Raw genomic sequence first — 17827 nt, forward strand, 5'->3', positions numbered from 1 at the left:
GAGGTCAGTGAGACACGCTGGCTTGGAAATGGCATTTATTAGCAAAATAAGGGAGATGAGTCTACAAAGGTCCTCCGTGGGTGGAGAGCGCGCACGTACGCGTGGCACCTTCTGGACATGAAGCCCTCCACTGCTCCAGCCCTTGTCTTCACCATATCCAAGTGTCTCTCGTCTCCAGAAAAACGTGCCAGCCACCAGACGGGGGGTGAGCTGGACGCGGTTTAAAAGCCACCAGAGGGGGCGCCGAAGTTACAGGTGAGTTTGTGCTGCATGTGTGACCTGGGAGCGGGACTGAGGAGGCTACATGTCCGTCAGCACGGAGGCTCCGCCCGCCTCCTCCTCTGAGCTCAGTGGCGCGCACATCACGGAGAAGGGACACGCGACCGATGGAAACGGTGGATCTCTGAACATTCCGACGAGTCAGCAGGCAACAGAACAAGCATCTGGAGAAAGGCATGCCAAGGCACAAGTACCAACCAACTGGACTTGAGTCGAACCCCTCCCACCTCCCTCCCTCCCTCCCGCTCCGTCCTTCCCCTCTTTCTCTTCCGGAGTCGGCGGCAGAAGAACCCACAGAACCCCCCACTACCCCCCCACACAGGCAAATGGGCGTGAAAAGAAAAAGGTCTACGATGAGGCTTCCACGGCGACACGCACGTCCTAACACGGATGGATCGCTAGTTCAGAAAAGAGGACGTAAATAAAGCTGTTGAAAGGGGTGTACGGTAGAGCAGGATGACCCTCCCGACTCGCTCGGTCCTCCCACCACAGAAGCTCCTCAGCCTGAAAGAGACGCGGCCAGAGAGGGACGTCACCCACGCTTCAAAGACATACGACAAACGGCTGGAGCTACGGGCCTCACAGCAACACTGCAAACAGAAGTGAGTCCAGAGGTCCCTCACCAACGCCTCGCCGCCGTCCTCAGAAGAGCCCGCAGTCTTTCAGGTTGTTCTTGATGATGACGTCGGTGACAGCGTCGAACACAAACTGCACGTTCTTGGTGTCGGTGGCGCAGGTGAAGTGGGTGTAGATCTCCTTGGTGTCCTTCCTCTTGTTCAGGTCCTCGAACTGACACTGGATGTAGGCGGCGGCTTCCTCGTACGTGTTGGAGCCTGGACACAGACGGGAGACTTGACTCAGTCTTAGACTTGACTCAGACTTAGTCCAGCTACTGGCTACACGCTAGCTTCCTCCAGCTACTGGCTACATGCTAGCTTAGTCCAGCTACTGGCTACATGCTAGCTTAGTGCAGCTACTGGCTACATGCTAGCTTAGTGCAGCTACTGGCTACATGCTAGCTTAGTGCAGCTACTGGCTACATGCTAGCTTCGTCCAGCTACTGGCTACATGCTAGCTTAGTGCAGCTACTGGCTACATGCTAGCTTAGTGCAGCTACTGGCTACATGCTAGCTTCCTCCAGCTACTGGCTACATGCTAGCTTAGTACAGCTACTGACTACATGCTAGCTTAGTCATCTTACTAGCTACATGCTAGCTTAGCTCAGCATTTAAAAGTCGGATTTGAGTCTGACTAATGCAATAATTTGGTTTTCTGGGTCGTCACGTGACCGCGCAGCGCTTTTAACATCACAGCTTCTCTCCAAACAGACGCTGCTGCACTTCTGTCTTTACTTTTCCCGGATATCTGTTGACATTCCGCTGCCAGAGTGAGGACCAAAGCTCTCTGATCTGATCCTGCTCAACTCTACCTTTCCATTCAGTCCAGTAAACATCATGAGGAACAGAGCGCGGTGAAAGTGGAGGGAATTAAAACAGAGTGATGCAGAGCAGTGAAGAGGAGAGGTTTGGTCCGGTCCAACCTCAACAGGAGGAGAAGGGGAGACCCCGACCATCTTGACCAGGGGCCACCAAACTGTTCCACAGGGGCTGCAGTGGGTGCGGGACTTGGTTTTGGTTGGTGGAGCTGTGTGTGCTTGTTGTTTAGGAACAAAGACCCGAACCCACCGCAACAGTTTGGTGAGCCCCGGTCGTGACACTGGGCCCCACATGCCCTTCATGTGAGGACCATCTGAGATCTGAGAGGACCATTACCGGCGTACTCCGGGTAGCAGATGGTGAGCGGACTCTTCCTGATCTTCTCCTCGAACAGATCCTTCTTGTTGAGGAAGAGGATGATGGAGGTGTCGGTGAACCACTTGTTGTTGCAGATGCTGTCGAACAGCTTCATGCTCTCGTGCATACGGTTCTGAGGGAGGGGGAAGAGCCGGGTTAGCGTCCGGTCCACACAGGGCGGGACTCATCGCAGTGCGGCAGGGTCACCATCTCCTCGTCCTCAGCCAGCACCAGGTCGTAGTCGCTCAGGGCCACGCAGAAGATGATGGCCGTCACGCCCTCGAAGCAGTGGATCCACTTCTTCCTCTCCGACCGCTGACCGCCCACATCGAACATCCTGTGTGGACAGAGCAGCCTGTCACACCCTCCTCAACACAGACAGAAGGTCACGGGGCCTTGGATTCACACTCAAACCTCCGACCCTTATTTCCCTCCAACACCACGCAGCAATGTCATTCACAGCAACTAAATACGCAACTGAATGTCTCGATAATATCCGCTCATATCCATCTGTCAATCATCTCTCTGGCAACCACAGGACGGAAAGCCTCTGAAATCCCCCCATGTTTCACAGTAAAATTTACTCATGTGTTGATGAGGCTTCATGAAACAGCGTCTTCATTGTCATAGGCCACTAGATGGCACTATCCGCTCAAAACTCTTTGGATTTACACAACCACTTCAATAAAACCTCACGTCATTTTTAAAGCAACTGAGCTCTGAAAATGAGGACACTGTTTCATGAAGCCTCATCAGCCCAACACTAGTAAAAATGTAACCTGAATGACAGAAAAGAACATCAGTCAAACTGAACAGTTCCTTAAAAAATAATACAAAACAATAGAGAGAATATTGCTGCTCAGATTACATGAGTATCTTCCACACACCTGCTCCTGCTGCCAGTACAACACTAGCAACAACAACTGATGGACTACAACTTGCTGTTTATCAATGAACCACTTGAGCCAATATACTGACCAAAGCTAACATGCAACCACCAAGGTCACTTCAGCACTGTGAACGCTGGGAAACCACCAACCAGAGCTTCCTATCTGAGGAGCCGCAGCAGGACGTCATGCCAGCGAAGGCCCCTCCCCCTCCAGTGAAGCTCCGGCCTGACCAGGTTCGGCCCTTCTTCCCTCCAGCTCCCTCAGTGCGAGGGTCCTGTTTGGGACACGTAGTCGCCGTGAGCCTCGCCGTGAGCCTCGCCGTGAGCCTTGTGGCTCATGTGGGCACCTGGTTTAGTTAGGGCCGGCCCAGCTCATGGATGAACTTGGGAGGTGTTTTGAAAGATCTGGACCAAAATTAAAATCGCAAGCTCAGCATAATTTGGCATCAGATGAGTTGGACCCCCTTCTGTTTTTTCTTTTTTTTCCTGTATCGCCAGTTGTAATTAGATCGACTCCACAGCATGTCAGCAGTGGATCGTGAACGTGGCTCCACCGAGCGCACCTGCGGTCGGAGACCGAACCTGAGTCATCAGCAACTCTCCCGCAGTTGGAGTCTGGAGTTTTCACAGGAGGATATGAATCATGAAGAGGAAGGAAAGTCAATGAAGCAGTGGACAGAGAGAGAGAGAGAGAGAGAGAGAGACAGAGAGAGAGAGAGAGAGAGAGAGAGAGCGCGTGAGCGAGAGGGCAAAGGAGTGAGAGAGGGAGAGCAAGCAAGAGGGCAAAAGAGTGAGAGAGGGAGAGAGCAAGAGAGCAAGAAAGAGGGCAAAAGAGAGAGAGAGGGAGAGCAAGCAATAGGGCAAAAGAGTGAGAGAGGGAGAGCAAGCAAGAGGGCAAAAGAGTGAGAGAGGGAGAGCAAGCAAGAGGGCAAAAGAGTGAGAGAGGGAGAGCAAGCAAGAGGGCAAAAGAGTGAGAGAGGGAGAGCAAGCAAGAGGGCAAAAGAGTGAGAGAGGGAGAGAGCAAGAAAGAGGGCAAAAGAGAGAGAGAGGGAGAGAGCAAGAAAGAGGGCAAAAGAGAGAGAGAGAGGCAGAGCGGGAGAGGGAGAGATAAGAAGAGGGAGCGAGAGAGAGAGAAAGCGCTCACTTGAAGTGCAGGTCCTTGAAGGTGAAATGAGTCTCAACGATGCCAGTGGTTTTCACCCGGGTCCTCAGGACGTCCTGCTGCGTGGGGATGTAGGTGGTCTGGGAAATCCGGTCCAGATCGTTCAAGTAGCTGAAAACAAAGCAGCAGCAGCAGGTGAGCGAGGGAGAGAGCGAGCGAATACTAAACCAAGGGAGAAAACGTCAAGCTTGAGGGGCATTTGTGAGGTCCCAACATGGGACCTTCAGGGGGCGCCAGCCTCTGGACCCCTCGGTCAGCTGGATCTGAGCGTCAGCTGCATGAAGTGAAACCCACGATGTCATTGGTTTCATGTCTCCAAGGGTCTTGATCTCATCTCCATCTGCATCTCCTCAAATGTGTTGACGAAATGAGCCGAGAGCTCCACCCAGCAGGCTCCCTCTCAGGGCCCAACACTGGCTCTGAAGCTCTCAGCAGCTGAAGACCATGGTGACTGCCTCAGCTGGAGTCTGGCCACCTGACCTTGAAGAAGGTGAGGTTCCACCTTCAGCAGCTTGTATCCACAAATCCTCGTCTGAGCACGAGCAGCTGCTGTGGCCCTGCTGAGGTGGGACTCCTCCTGAGAACCTGAGTGATCGTTGGAGCTGCTGGGAGCACAGGCAAGTAATCTGTCCTCCCAGCTGTGAGGTGACACCAGAGTCCCACACGGTCTGGCAGCGGCGGCTCTATTCATGAGAGCAGGATTACAGGAACCTATTAGAGAGAGGCCCAACAAGAGCGCTCCCCTGGACCGGGACGCTGCTGTGGAAGACGCCAGCAGATCTCAGACCCAGATATGAGCCTCAGGACGTCGAGCGCACTGACGCACACGGCGGGGTCCCAAAGAGAGGGCCCTGCAGCGAAGAGCTCAGTTTCTGGGTACGTCACCAGCGTTTGGTGGCTTTACGTCAGTTGAGCAACTCAGCAGCGGCTGGAGATTAAACAGCTTTGGGAAGGTCGAGGTCGAGCGGCTGCCAACAGGTTTGTACAGGGCTTTAGCAGAGGGCCCAGGAAGAGGGGAGGCCCCGAACCCTCTGGGGCACCAGGCAAGGTGCAAGCTTCGTGCCTCACTTCTCACAGTCACCGCTACACAAGGACCTGCCTCACAGTGGCTGTGTAAGATTATAGATGATTTATTATTATTCCTTATTCTTATCATCACCATTTATGTATTTATTACATATTTGTTATTATATTTACAATTTATTATTATGATTTGTATTATTTGTAGTAGAGGTAATAATAATAATAAGTAATGAGAAATAGTTAGCTAATTTTCATTACTTCTTCTTATTACTACTTTGTTATTATTATTATTACTGTTACTTATTATTACTTGTGGTATTATTATTTATTCATAATTTATTATTATTCCTCATTATTATATCAGCATTATTATTATTTATTTATTATTATATATTCATTATTTACATATATAATTGATGATTTTATTATTATTTGAAACAGTAGTAGTAATAAGAATAATAAGTAAGGAGAAACGGTTACATAATTATTATTAATACTCCATTATGATGATGATGATGATGATTACGTTAAGAATGATAATAATTCATGATTATTTCTTATATTATCATCACCATTATTATTATCTATTTATTATATTCCTATACATTTATTATATAATTATTCTTTATCATTTATGTTTACAATTTATTATTGCTATTATTATTATTTGTAGTAGTAATAATAATAAGTAATGGAAAATAGTGACATAATTTTCTTTATTTTATAGATTATAAATCAATGAAATTGTGGCAAATGCATTTGATATTTGATGTAGTCCATCAACAAAGAAGTAAATATATATTTGCCTTGAACATTTCTAATAAACATTGTGATCAATGGTCTTAAAAAGATGAGCTTCATGATAAGATGTAATGACATCATAATAAAAGAAAAATATGAATCATGAATCTTAAATCCCAGGTACGGCTGGATGAGGCGCGTGATACTCACTATGCCGCAGAGTCGTTGAGCTGATACTCGCGGGATCGGCTGAAGCAGGCTTGGACTCCGCCGTCCTTCCACAGGCGCTTGATGACGCCTGCCAGCTCCGCCGTCATGAAGCCTTCCTCCGCCGAGCCGGCCAGCACGAAGAGCTGCCGGGCGTCGTCCTGCGAAGAGCAGGCGCCGGTCAGAATCCGCCCTGAAACACGGCACCCCGCCGGCGGGCGCTCACCGCTCGGGCCGCGTCGCCGAAGTCGATCTTGAGGCGGCCCATGGCTCTGATGATGGCGATGATGGACTGGATGGTGTTGCTGTAGACCACGGCCTTGTACTGCTTGCACTCCTCCTCGGAGTAGCCCGCCTCATGGATGATTCTGCACGACATCGCCAAGCACAGGTTCACGGCCCTGCCGTTTCCACCACACTGGACCGGAGAAACCATCCCGCCTGACCCCAGAACTGAACCCTAGCAACCCCACATGTGCAGTAACCCCCCGTGAGATTGACAAGGTTACTATGCTTCCCAAAAACTAGAACTGCAAATCACTTTTGTGAGCTGAAATAAAAAAGTTTTTCAAAAAACAAACTGAAACTGCGTTGTCTCCATACAAAACTAATCAAAACAAACTAAAATGACAGTGAAATTGCCCTTGTTTTCCTCTTTATTGAAGAAGCACTTTCAGATGATTTTACTCTATTTTGTCGGGATGCTCCGGTCAGCCTTGCTGACTGCAGCAACTACTGTGTCAAAAGGACCAAATTAAAAAGATTTAATTTGACGTGAGACGTCACAGTTTGGTGAATCTCTTGAGACCTTGCTGTGTCTGTGAAACATTTATATACTGGCCACTTGTAGCAGGACTCTGCAGGAGACAGAGAGCGCCGCATTTATAAAAGTTTCCACTCCGGATGTTTTCAAAAGTTCAGATTCAGGTGGCCCACAAACGCTGCACCCGACTCCAAAACGGCGTCCAAAAGCCTCATCTTTCCTAACTCTTTTACATGGTGTCTTTTGCAGAGGTTTTATTATTATTTTTGTGACCAATTCCAATCTACAATCTTGTTCCAATGCCCCATATTGAAGGGGGAAAAAAAAAAAAATTAAAAACTAATAAAAAGTGAACAGAAACGAAGCATTTTTCAAAAACCGAAACTGGTTAAAACTAGCCAACCTGCTCTAAAAACGCATGACAACTAACTGAATATGGAAGACAACAATTCAAAACTAAATAAAAAGGAAAACTAAACTATGAAAACCTTGGGGATTGGTGAATGAATCCCACTCCTCCCTGACCAACTCCTACAAACATGCAGGTTTCTGCTCAAGCTCAGTGTTTCCATCTGGTCCTGAACTGAAACCCTGACTCTGCATTGAACACTAGAGGAGACGAGTGACGAGGATGAGCCGAGTCAGAGCGGCCGGCAGAAGTGGCCCGGCGTCCACAGGGAACTCACTTCATCTGCTTGACGATGGTGCTCTTCCCTGATTCACCAGCACCTGTGGGAGAAAGCCAAGGTCAGTGAGGCTCCAGAGAGCAGGGAGACAGACGGACGGCTCTCACGTCACCGCACCTTCAGCAACACACACTCCACTGACTCTCTGCTATCACCAGTGAACCTGGTGGCTCGTGACCTTCTGGGGGGGTGAGGTCGGCTCATTAGAGTCATAGCTGCACGAGTCTCATCCGCTTGACCTTCAGAAGGCGACAGCAGCGTTTAAAACGTGACCAGCAGGGGGCAGCCTCCTTCGGTTTGTTTAGCCACGGCGCCATGGCAACATTGTCCACTGAGGTCGGGTCACCTGAAGAGCGGCGGTGGCAGGTTTCACCGGCCTGAATTATGCATCACCACCATCATCTTGGCCGGGGCCTGGTGTCTGAGGACCATCTGTCCTGAGCCTTCAGCGCTAATGCCCATCTCCATCAGATGCATTAAATGTGAGGGTCATGTTACGGACCACGCTGTCATGACGCTTCTTCGGAACCACTTGAAACTGCCCCACCCGCTCCATGATCCAGACAGAGAGCAGTAGAAGGAGAGGACAACCAAGTTATAATAATCTTCTTCACATCTTACATCATAGTCTTTCTCCTTGATTCTCTGGAGAAAGTTGTCTATTTATGCAGCGGCTGCTGCTGATAATTCCTCCTTCTTCTTCTTCTTTTTCAATTATACAATTGATGTAAAGGAGTTTTTCTATGGTTTGGAAACAGTGGCACTGAGGAGAAGGCAGAAGGCAGAGCTGGAGGGAGCAGAGATGAAGATGCTGAGCTTCTCTCTGGGAGTGAGCAGGATGATGATAGGATCAGAGGGACAGCACATGTGCTCAGGTGTTTAGGAGACCAAGTCAGAGAGGCTGGATGGAGATGGTTTGGACATGTACAGAGGAGAGAGAGAGAGCCAGTACATTGGTAGATGAAGATGTTGAGAGGTTGGAACTGCCAGGCAGAAGGTGGAGAGGAAGGCCACAGAGGAGATTGATGGAGGTGGTGAAGGAGGACATGAGGTTTGAGAGAAGAGGAAGCAGAGGACAGATGGAGGAAGATGATCCGCTGTGGCCACCCCTGAAGGGAGAAGCCCACAGAAGAAGAAATGATGTAAAGGTCCAAAGCCCCGCCTCCCAGCCCATTCTCCTCCCGACCCGCCATGACAACATCTGACTTGACAACTTGCTTTGTATTAAAAGGAAGTTCTAAACATCCATTTGTAAAACCATGACTTAATAAACAACAAATAAACATCGCTCGAGTCTAATGACTTGAGTTGAGCCTGACTTAAGTTGCCAGATCAGGGATGGGTAACTCGCTTGACAAACAGTGGTAAATGACTGACTATTGAGAGAATTATTAAAAACATATTCCATGTATTTGTTTCGATCATATACGGATGTTACCCAACCTGGCAACCCGGATGAATGATCATGTGACGCATGCACCAAGCAGGAGGTTCCAGCGTGGCAACCACAGGAGAACTGAACAATGGAAGGAGCAGGAGGTTCCAGCGTCACACACGTGGGTCGATTTGGCTTGAAAGAGGAGACAAACCGCTGTTTCGACGGTCATGTTCAAGCCTATTGTTAGAATATCATGGCTTGACTTGGGACTTGCTCTAGCAAAGCTGTGACTTGACTGACAAAAAAGGACTGGACTTGCTCGAGACTTGCAGGACTCACTCCCACCTCTGATGTTACACACACACGCGCGCGCGCGCTCGCTCGCTCGCTCAGAGTCATGTTACAGAGCCACAGCTTTGATGCCTCCCCAGAGCAACCACAGGAGCAGCTGTTTTCACTTTCAGGGAGTTCAAACTATGTGAGGGGAGTCCAGGCCAGTGGACACGGCTCCTTCCTCTGCTGCTCCTGAGACACTTCCCACAGTTCCCCGGGTGGTAGGGGTGGCCTCGCACCAGACTCACACCTGGTGCACCTCAGAAGGTGGATTCAACCTTCAGGCCCACACAGCCAGTGAGTCCCAGCAGAACCGACCCCCAACATCAGTCCAGTCCATCCAACAGAGCAGGAAGCCCGGGAAACACCATCCCGCCTCAAAGACTCGCAGAAGAGCTTCAACAAGCCACGCGACGCTCAGACCACCCGAGTCTTCCCAATGAATCCGAGTTGGACTTTCACCTCATGTCGTCCTCTGATGGTTCTTGCTCCTCATCATGAGAGCCTGAGGGCCACTCAGTGCCACCTTCCTCCCGAGAGTCAATTCTTTGACGTCACCATGATCAACCAACTGATCTGAGTGCAGCTAAACACCCTTGATCTGAGCGTGGATTCCTGGTATTCCGCGACATTTGCCGGTTTAATGATGAGCATCATGTGGTGTGAACATCCAACCGTGACGGACGCTGAGTCACAGCGGGATGACTCAGCGCTTCTGCAGCAACAGGTTGAGGAAGCAGATAGGTCTTATCATCGGATCTTTTCAACACTGTTTCAGTCCCAGCTGCAGGAACTGTGGTCACACTGGAGCCTGTCCGATGCCAACAGCCAAGATACAGCCTTTAGTTTGGCTTCAAACCACCAGACTCCATGAAGCTCTGACGAAGAGCTCACTCTGGAATTGTCCTGACAATGTTCTGGGGTCTCAGCAGGTCAGCCTGCTGCTGTGACTAGGGAGGGGACCGGTCTGATGCAGTGTCGGTATTGGGCTCCGATGCCAACGTTTTTGATCGGGAACTGCAGAGATAATGACCAATCCAAGAGCTGAGTCTCTGCGAGTTCACCGCTAACTGTGGGATGGATTTCCTGTACAGTGGTGAGAGGCAAGAGACGTGCCTCAGGAAGTCCATGCCACCGTTTGCAGTGAGCTCGCAGAGCAGCGGTTTAAGACTTCCTGTAGCCATTTAGCATGCTAGTGTTTAGCAGGATGCTCCCGGAGCAAAACCCCCCCGACTCCAGTCCTGGGACTTGCGGAGTTCATGAGTCAGTTGGATCCAAAGTAGACGTAAAGTGGTGAGCTGGTGTTTGCTGACCGAACACAGCAGGAGTGTGAGACAGTGAATTGAGGTGTCGCAGCAGGTGAACGAACCGCGAATTAGATTGGACGCAGTGCGTGTCCTTAAATGAGTCAAATATCTGGGATGTTGGACTTGTCACTTGTCAGTCGGAAAATGGATTTATTTACGTTCCAGGAGCGAGGACATGACGTTTTGCTGTTCAAAGGAAGCAGCGTCTTGGATCCACTCACTTTCTACATACGTCTGTCTTGGGTTTAATAAACATAAAATGCCGATGTGAAACCTTCAGCGTTTGTTTTCAGGGTAATGTTTTCACTGTCATCAGGATTTCCAACTTCAGGTATCGGGATGGGATCAGAAGTCCCAACATGTGGATGGCTGCATCCCTCCGTGCCACACTGGGAGCCGACACAGCAGTTTACCTGCCTCTCAGGGCAGGCAGCCGTCCAATCCCAGCCTGGCTCCAGCGCTGTGATCCGGAGCGCAGGCGGCCCACACGGAACTCAGGCTGCTTTTAGTGCAGTTCTTTGTGCTTACCGTGTCAGATTAGCGGTCATTTGTTCAGGCTAAGCAGCCACAGCCATGTGTTCACTCTACAGGGCTCAGACGCTTTTGTTCAGTGTGTCCTCTCAAGACTCTTTCACTCAGTTTATATTTCAGTTTCACACGTTTCCTGCTGGTGAGGCGAGGAGCACATGCCTTGCAGGAAGCAGAGGCCAAGCGTGAGCGACCGAGCCTGGACGACACTCTACCGTTCAACAGCATGTCACGATCAGTTGGATAAAGTTGAAAGTTTGCTTTCACATACACACCGACGATGAGACAGTGGTGGCATGGCCCGCCCCCCAGCTGCTCAGAGACGGGGACACACTGAACTGGGCCCGGGAACCGCCGACCCTGGTTTACTTGTTTACGGTCCTCGGCACTTGTGTGACAAGTGTTTTTGTTTCTTGCTTTCCTTTTCTGTGTTTCACCTGCTGATATGAAAAGGACTGAAATCCTTCTACGACATCGGGAATGTTTGTCGTCCAGGGCCAAATATCGTCACAGGAAGTGACTCTGCAGGAGCCTTCTACAGAGACTCATCCTCCGTGGCCGAGACCTGATCTGGGACTACATGAGGAGAGGCCCCGGGTGGGCTGGCTGGTCTGAAGCTAGGAGTCCAACTGAGTCCTACTGAGCCAGCGTCCCGCTTCAGACGGCCTGAAAGATCATGTCCAACATGGCCGCGCTTAGTTAGCGGGATCCAAGTGACGAGCCAGTGCCACCGCTTCCCACATGTCCTGAAGGAGCCGCAGAAGAAGCTGTGGGGAGGCGTTTCGCCTCTGGAGCTGATAAAAAGGTCAGAGCTGCTTTCAGAACGGCGCATCGTCTTTAATCACGGGAGGATTGTGATTATTCAGCAAAGGCTAGCGACTGCTCATGAAGGCACCTGACAGATCCTCGCTCCATCTCAAAACACGGAGGGGACCAGAGGGAGCCGTATCAACAGCGGGATATCAGAGGCTGAAACGGGCTCCGAGCTCGGACTTTGAAACGGGGCGTCCGAAGCCCCGCCCCCCGCCCATTCCCCTCCAGACACGCCATGTCAACGACTGACTTTACAACTTAGAAAAACAAGCTGAAAACATCTATTTGTACCAAAATAAGTGTTTATAAAAAAAATCTGAGTCAAATAATGGTGAACGGAGATGAACTCAGTAGCTGTTGCTACACTCTCAAATGCAGGAGTCTCCTGGGCAACTGTTTGACTCAGCTGACCCTGATTTATGAAGAACAGATTTTCATCATGATTCTTTCCCTCACAACAGGCTAAGTGTCCACACTTTTGTTCATCTTATTTCATGTGTTTATGCAAGATGAGCAACAGCTGTATCAGCTGTGGATCTCAACTTTCACACACTTAAACCTTCATTCATTCAAACTACATATATATGAAGGTTTGTCTCTTGGCTAAGTCAATAAAACCACCTGAATTTGGATCCCTGGTAAAATATTTTAGCTCAGCGCTGTGTGACACCCAGCTCCCTCCCACTCCCCAGCGCAGCTCGCTGCACGGCACTGGGGAGTAGGGGGAGGAGCTTCGTGCCAAAACAAAAGGCCAAAATACTCCGACATCCCACCAATCACAGCGCTTCCATGCTTCGAGTCTGACGACTCACCGGATGTGGATAACCACCAGATTACATGGCGACCGTGGTGGTTAAGCTACAACTGCAAAAGAGTAGAGAATCGTTGAATTCCAATCATATTCTGCGGAATTACCAGGCGGAAACCAGTGTGATGACACCACGAGCAGGACACTATACATGCAGTCATGGCGTCCAGCTGTGGCTACAGGAGGGCGTCCATTTTTACATGTATTGCAGTTCACAGGATGCGGATAGATCAGTCGTGTAGAAACAAATCCAGGAGGTCAAGTGTCCACAAATCCCTCTGCAGCAGAAGGTGAGGGAGGAGAAGCAGCAGGAACCCGTGCTGGCTCTTCAGGGTCAGGGGACCTGCTGACACTAGTTTTTTACAAGCATGAAGCCTCAGCAGCCAACACCACAAACGCTGGTGACTAACGCTGCCTCCTCCATTTTTAATACTCTGGTCAGCGTGCTCGTGTTACCGTGAGTCACCTGGCTACGGCGGCGGGAGGACAAACACTGGTCACCCAGGTGGGAACCGAGCGCCTCCCAGGCGCAGCAGCAAGAGAAGAAGTGGCTGCTCAAGGCTGTGAAGCCGCGTCGCAGCAACTTGACCCGACTTGCCGGCGCTGGCTCTCCCAGCACCTGAGGAATGCAGGCCACCTCCGGCACACGCTTGCCCCGGCAGGACCGCTCTGATGCTTATCCAACGCGCTGGCGGATCAAGACCCGACTTGGTGGCGAAGCATCTTGTGAGCAGGCTTTGCGTCCTGGTGACCCACATAGCCCGTGTGTGTATGTCAACAGGAAGCAGCTCCCTCAGGGCTGGACGGAAAAGTTCCCCACCTCCGGTCTGTTTACACCTGCAACACCGAAACCCGACCGGCAAACGCACAACGGCCGCCCTGCCGGGACCACATCACCTGACCCGGCCGAGTCCCGGGTCGAAGGCGGCCACCGTTCTGATGCACGGTTGAGATCCATCCGGCTGTTTTGTTTTCATTACTGCACGACGTAGCAGAGCACTTTCAATAAAGCTGACCGTCAAAGCTAAGGCACAGGGGCCAAATTCAGCCCGTCTAATTCTCCAACAAGGCCTGCGGGAGCTTGGACCCTCCAGCCCCTGGTCAGCCTCAGCAGCGACCGACCCCAGGCGTCGCGCCGGGCCCTGGATTCAGACACTTCGCCCCACAAGAGCCTGACGCTGACTTCCTGTCTCAACAAACACACGTGCAGTTGTGGTCTCTCAGACAGCAGGAAGTGATGTCATCCTGAGGCTCCGCTGCTGAGGACCTCCTGTCTTCCTTCACTGAGGAACATCTGCGCCAGGAACCAGGAGACACTCGCTCTCACCAACCTGGTGTTCCTCACCATGAATCATCCGCTGTGAAACAGCTCTTTTTGTTTTCAGTGGCTTCACCACAAACTGGCCCCGGGTGACAGCGAGGAGCCGGGGAACAACTTCAAAACCGGCTGTGTCGCCGAGTTTCCCCGAAGTTTGTGGGTGTAGTCGCTCAGGCCCGGGCTTGTGATGAGCCACAGTTCCTGCTGCTGCAGCAGCAGAGAGGAAGTCAGGCGAGTCTCAGCTGCGTGTGAACAAACCACACGGGCTGGATGCGAGCAACACGCCCAGATCACGCACGGTCACCAGGTCCACACGCGCTCCGCCTCGACTGAACGTTCGTGCAGCTGTATCGCCCCGAGCGGTGCGTTCACGGACCAGCGAGACGGAGCGGCGGGACTCCTTACCGAGCAGCAGCAGCTTGACCTCCCGCGCCGCCTTCTCCCCGTCGTCCCGCAGGTTCCGGTCGATCATCTTGCTGCGCTCCACCGCCGCCTTGTCCTCGGTGCTCAGCGTGCATCCCATCCTCAGAGCGGCTGGAGCCCACCCAACACCCACATGAAACGCTGGACAAGCCCCGCTCACGCACGCCCTCCTGCCTCAAAACACAGCCGCTCGCTTCGGGCGAGGTCCGTCTCGGCTTCGGCGCTCCCGCAAAAAGCGTCTTCAGTTTAAATCCTCGGCGCGTCTGCGAGGAAAAGGCGAGTGGGAAGTCCTCGGAGATGAGTCTCGCAGCTGCTGCTCGTCTCCATCCGCTGCAGCGACTGGCGAGGCGCGCGAGCGACTGGAGCGAGGCGAGAGAGGGCTGCACTTCCTGTTCGTTCCTTCAAAATAAAAGCGACGTCCAGCATTCACCCCGTGTAGAAACCATCACCACAATCATGGAAAAAGTGTTGCAGTGCAACTGTTGCGGTGCTTTATGGGATTTGCAATAGTATGCACCCTAGTATGTCTCAAGGAGTTGTCGACCACAATCCGCTCCAGGCGGCCGTTCAAGAAGCGAATTGGTTGAAATCTGAATGGCTTTTTCCCATTACAATGAATGGAAAAAGAACTAATGCGTTCCAAGCCTTAAAACAGTCTTTTGTAGGAGTGAATGTCGAGTGTAGAGTGCTGCAGGTGGCTGTTCCTCTATGTGTGTGGCCGCTGCATGTGGGAGGGGTTGCCGAGTGAGTGAGGTCTCTCCAGAAGGGAAGAGGTGCCCGGTGCGTGTCCAGCTCTGAATGTGCGCTTCTGTGCAGTTTGGCTGTGACAAAGTCATAAACCAAGTCACGCTCTGTCCCAGACTGGCCTCATCCCTGTCCCAGCTCCAGCCCACAACAGGACATCAAACCCTGGAGTGAGCGCTCCAGCACCTCCCCTGTGACACTCTACCACGGTCCAGTGCGGAGACAGGAAAGGTTTTACACCTCAATATGAAGAAGAAACAGTCAGTAAATGGAGCTAACGGGACACGTCTGCATACAGAGGCTGCGTTATACACAATAACAGAGCGCGTTGTGGGTCAGCTGATCCGTCCGCGCACGTTATGGTTTTTCCGGCTTTTTTCACGGGCGTTCCAGTTCTGGATTTTCGTTGTGTTCGAAGTCCGGGACGTTCGAAAACCAAGGCACCACTGTATTTCTAAAAAAAAAAGATGTACAAAAATACTAATACACACTAAGATCACGATAGAATAGAACAGGATATGAGAACCATCTGAACATATTGACGGTGTAGACACAGTGAAAATAATTCCAGGCTATAATACAATGTTGTTGTCAATGTGGTTGTGGTCAACACCCTTCCATCCATCTGACCACTGGTGTGAGAAGAGGAGCCAGGGAGGAGGTGGGTTGTGCGGTACCTGTCCAGCTCGAAGAACCTTCAAGAGCATGGAGGCATTTCTGAATGAGCCACAGGTCAAACGATGTTTTGCACTTCAGAGTCTGTTTGTTTTCTCTGCTCTCCTGCAGCGGAGCATTTGAATCCCACACACCAGAGCGGGTCCATGGCCCGTGGCCAGTGTTTGCAGGTGAAATCATCAGCCTGGAGGTCAAAGTCAAGTGAGAGCAGCCAAAGCCAACAGCCGGTCCAAAGGTCACCGCCTCGCTTTCTGCCCGCAGAGCCAACAGTCTGCCTCTCTCTCTCTGTAGGTGAGTCTGTGCGGTCAGAAATATGAACTGCAGGATCTGTCGTCCTGCTGGTGCTGCAAGCCTCGGCCGCTGGGCGGCGCTGTGCCCAAACCTTTGGCGCATTATTCAGCTTCACGCATGAAATGCTGCTCAAGTTTGGCACCAGACCCCGCCAGGATGACGCCACTGGCGGTTTGTCTTCTGCTCAGAAAACCCACGACTTTCCGTCCTGTGAGGTTCAGCGAGAGAGTCTGAGCCCACACAGAAAGGTGAGGTGAGAAACTGCTGTGAGAGGAGGCGGCGGCGGCGGCAGACGGGCGATGCTGCCCTCTGCCGGCAGAGGTCAGGATTGTTCTGGTACCGTGACCTCCGGAGACCAACACGCGTGTATTCGGGTCCATAGTGTTGACCCTTGTACCAGTGGCTACTACTGCCCCATCCCATGCTGTCATGTACTGTACGCTTACACCTCACTGCAGTGTACTGTATATACTGTATTATACTGTAATATCCCAACATCAATACGGTATTGTGACTATGTCATTGATCCAGGCAATAAAGTCGTAGGTAAATACTGTACAATCCTGTGCTACAAAATACGATACTCTACTGCAAGAAATAGAATTCCACTGTGCCTCCTACTTAAATGTACTACGCTATACTTCACTTGAATATACTATGAGATTGTATACAATATATTGCTTTACTATACTGCATGTATAATGTATACTACATAATACATACTATATTACAGCATATTGCACTATACATTACTACAGCGCTCCATTTACTGAGCTTGGTTCTGACCCTTGACCTGCTTTTGGTTTCCAGTTTCCATGACAGCGGAACAGGAGTCCAAGATCGCTGCCTCTGGCTGTGGCCCAGGGCGTTGAATGTAAACATGAAGACACCCGTTTTCTGTCCTTGATTTAGCAGAAATCTTTGGCAATATTTTCACAGATTTAGCAAATATTTGTCACTTTAAATGCTAAATCACACTAAATGCTAAGTCTAAATTTAGAGATTAAATCTAAGTCTTAAATTTTGAATATCAAATCTAAATCTAAATCTAAATCTAAATCTCAGTTTTAAGGAGTTAGACGCCCCTTTCCTCCAAGTGGAGATTTAGACGCCCCCCTCTGCCCCTCGCCTCCTCTGACCGTCCATCAGGCTTCCAACTGAAACTCTGTGATTTTGAAATGGCTCCCCAGCAGCAACTGGAAGGGGTTTTTGTGGCCAGCGTGGCAGCTGCACGACAAGGTGCTGGCTTCATTCCTCCGCAGTCGGCATCACAGGTAAGAGGCTCACAAGATTTAGATTTACATTTAGATTTAATATTTACATGTACATTTAATATTTTGAAATAATATTGAGATTTAGATTGAATATGTAGATTTAATATCATTATTTAGAATTAATATTAAGATTTAGATTTAATATTTTGATTTAATATCATTATTTAGAATTAATATTAAGATTTAGATTTAATATTTTGATTTAATATCATTATTTAGAATTAATATAGAGATTTAGATTTAATATTTTCATTTAATGTCATTATTTAGAGTTAATATTTTGATTTAGATTTAATATTTTCATTTAATATAATTATTTAAAATGAATATTTAGATTTAGATTCAATATATAGAATTAATATTGAGATGAATATTTAGATTGAATATTTAGA

The 17827-nt window shown here is 50.0% G+C and overlaps 1 protein-coding gene across 1 annotated transcript; it reads right to left on the minus strand.

Moving 5' to 3' along the window:
* Window positions 1–563: 563 nt before the first annotated feature.
* On the minus strand, window positions 564–14775 carry gnai1 (guanine nucleotide binding protein (G protein), alpha inhibiting activity polypeptide 1). The gene is made up of 9 exons (XM_053861973.1): window positions 14434–14775; window positions 7544–7586; window positions 6321–6462; window positions 6098–6255; window positions 4106–4234; window positions 2280–2409; window positions 2052–2205; window positions 903–1112; window positions 564–783 (listed from the first exon to the last, which is right to left on the minus strand). Exons 1-8 carry the CDS (start codon window positions 14549–14551, stop codon window positions 922–924), a joined length of 1065 nt encoding a protein of 354 aa, XP_053717948.1. The 5' UTR covers window positions 14552–14775; the 3' UTR covers window positions 564–783; window positions 903–921.
* Window positions 14776–17827: the final 3052 nt, after the last annotated feature.

This window comes from Synchiropus splendidus, chromosome 4 (assembly GCF_027744825.2).
Source record: "Synchiropus splendidus isolate RoL2022-P1 chromosome 4, RoL_Sspl_1.0, whole genome shotgun sequence".
Classification (NCBI taxonomy): Eukaryota; Metazoa; Chordata; class Actinopteri; order Syngnathiformes; family Callionymidae; genus Synchiropus; species Synchiropus splendidus.

Excerpts from the sequence above, each read along its gene's own strand:
- gnai1 (XM_053861973.1), bottom strand. The coding sequence starts at position 14,551 with ATGGGATGCACGCTGAGCACCGAGGACAAGGCGGCGGTGGAGCGCAGC. Across the intron at positions 6,463-7,543 it reads ACCATCGTCAAGCAGATGAA|AATCATCCATGAGGCGGGCT; the intron begins GTGAGTTCCCTG and ends GATGTCGTGCAG. Across the intron at positions 2,410-4,105 it reads TTCAAGGACCTGCACTTCAA|GATGTTCGATGTGGGCGGTC; the intron begins GTGAGCGCTTTC and ends CTGTCCACACAG.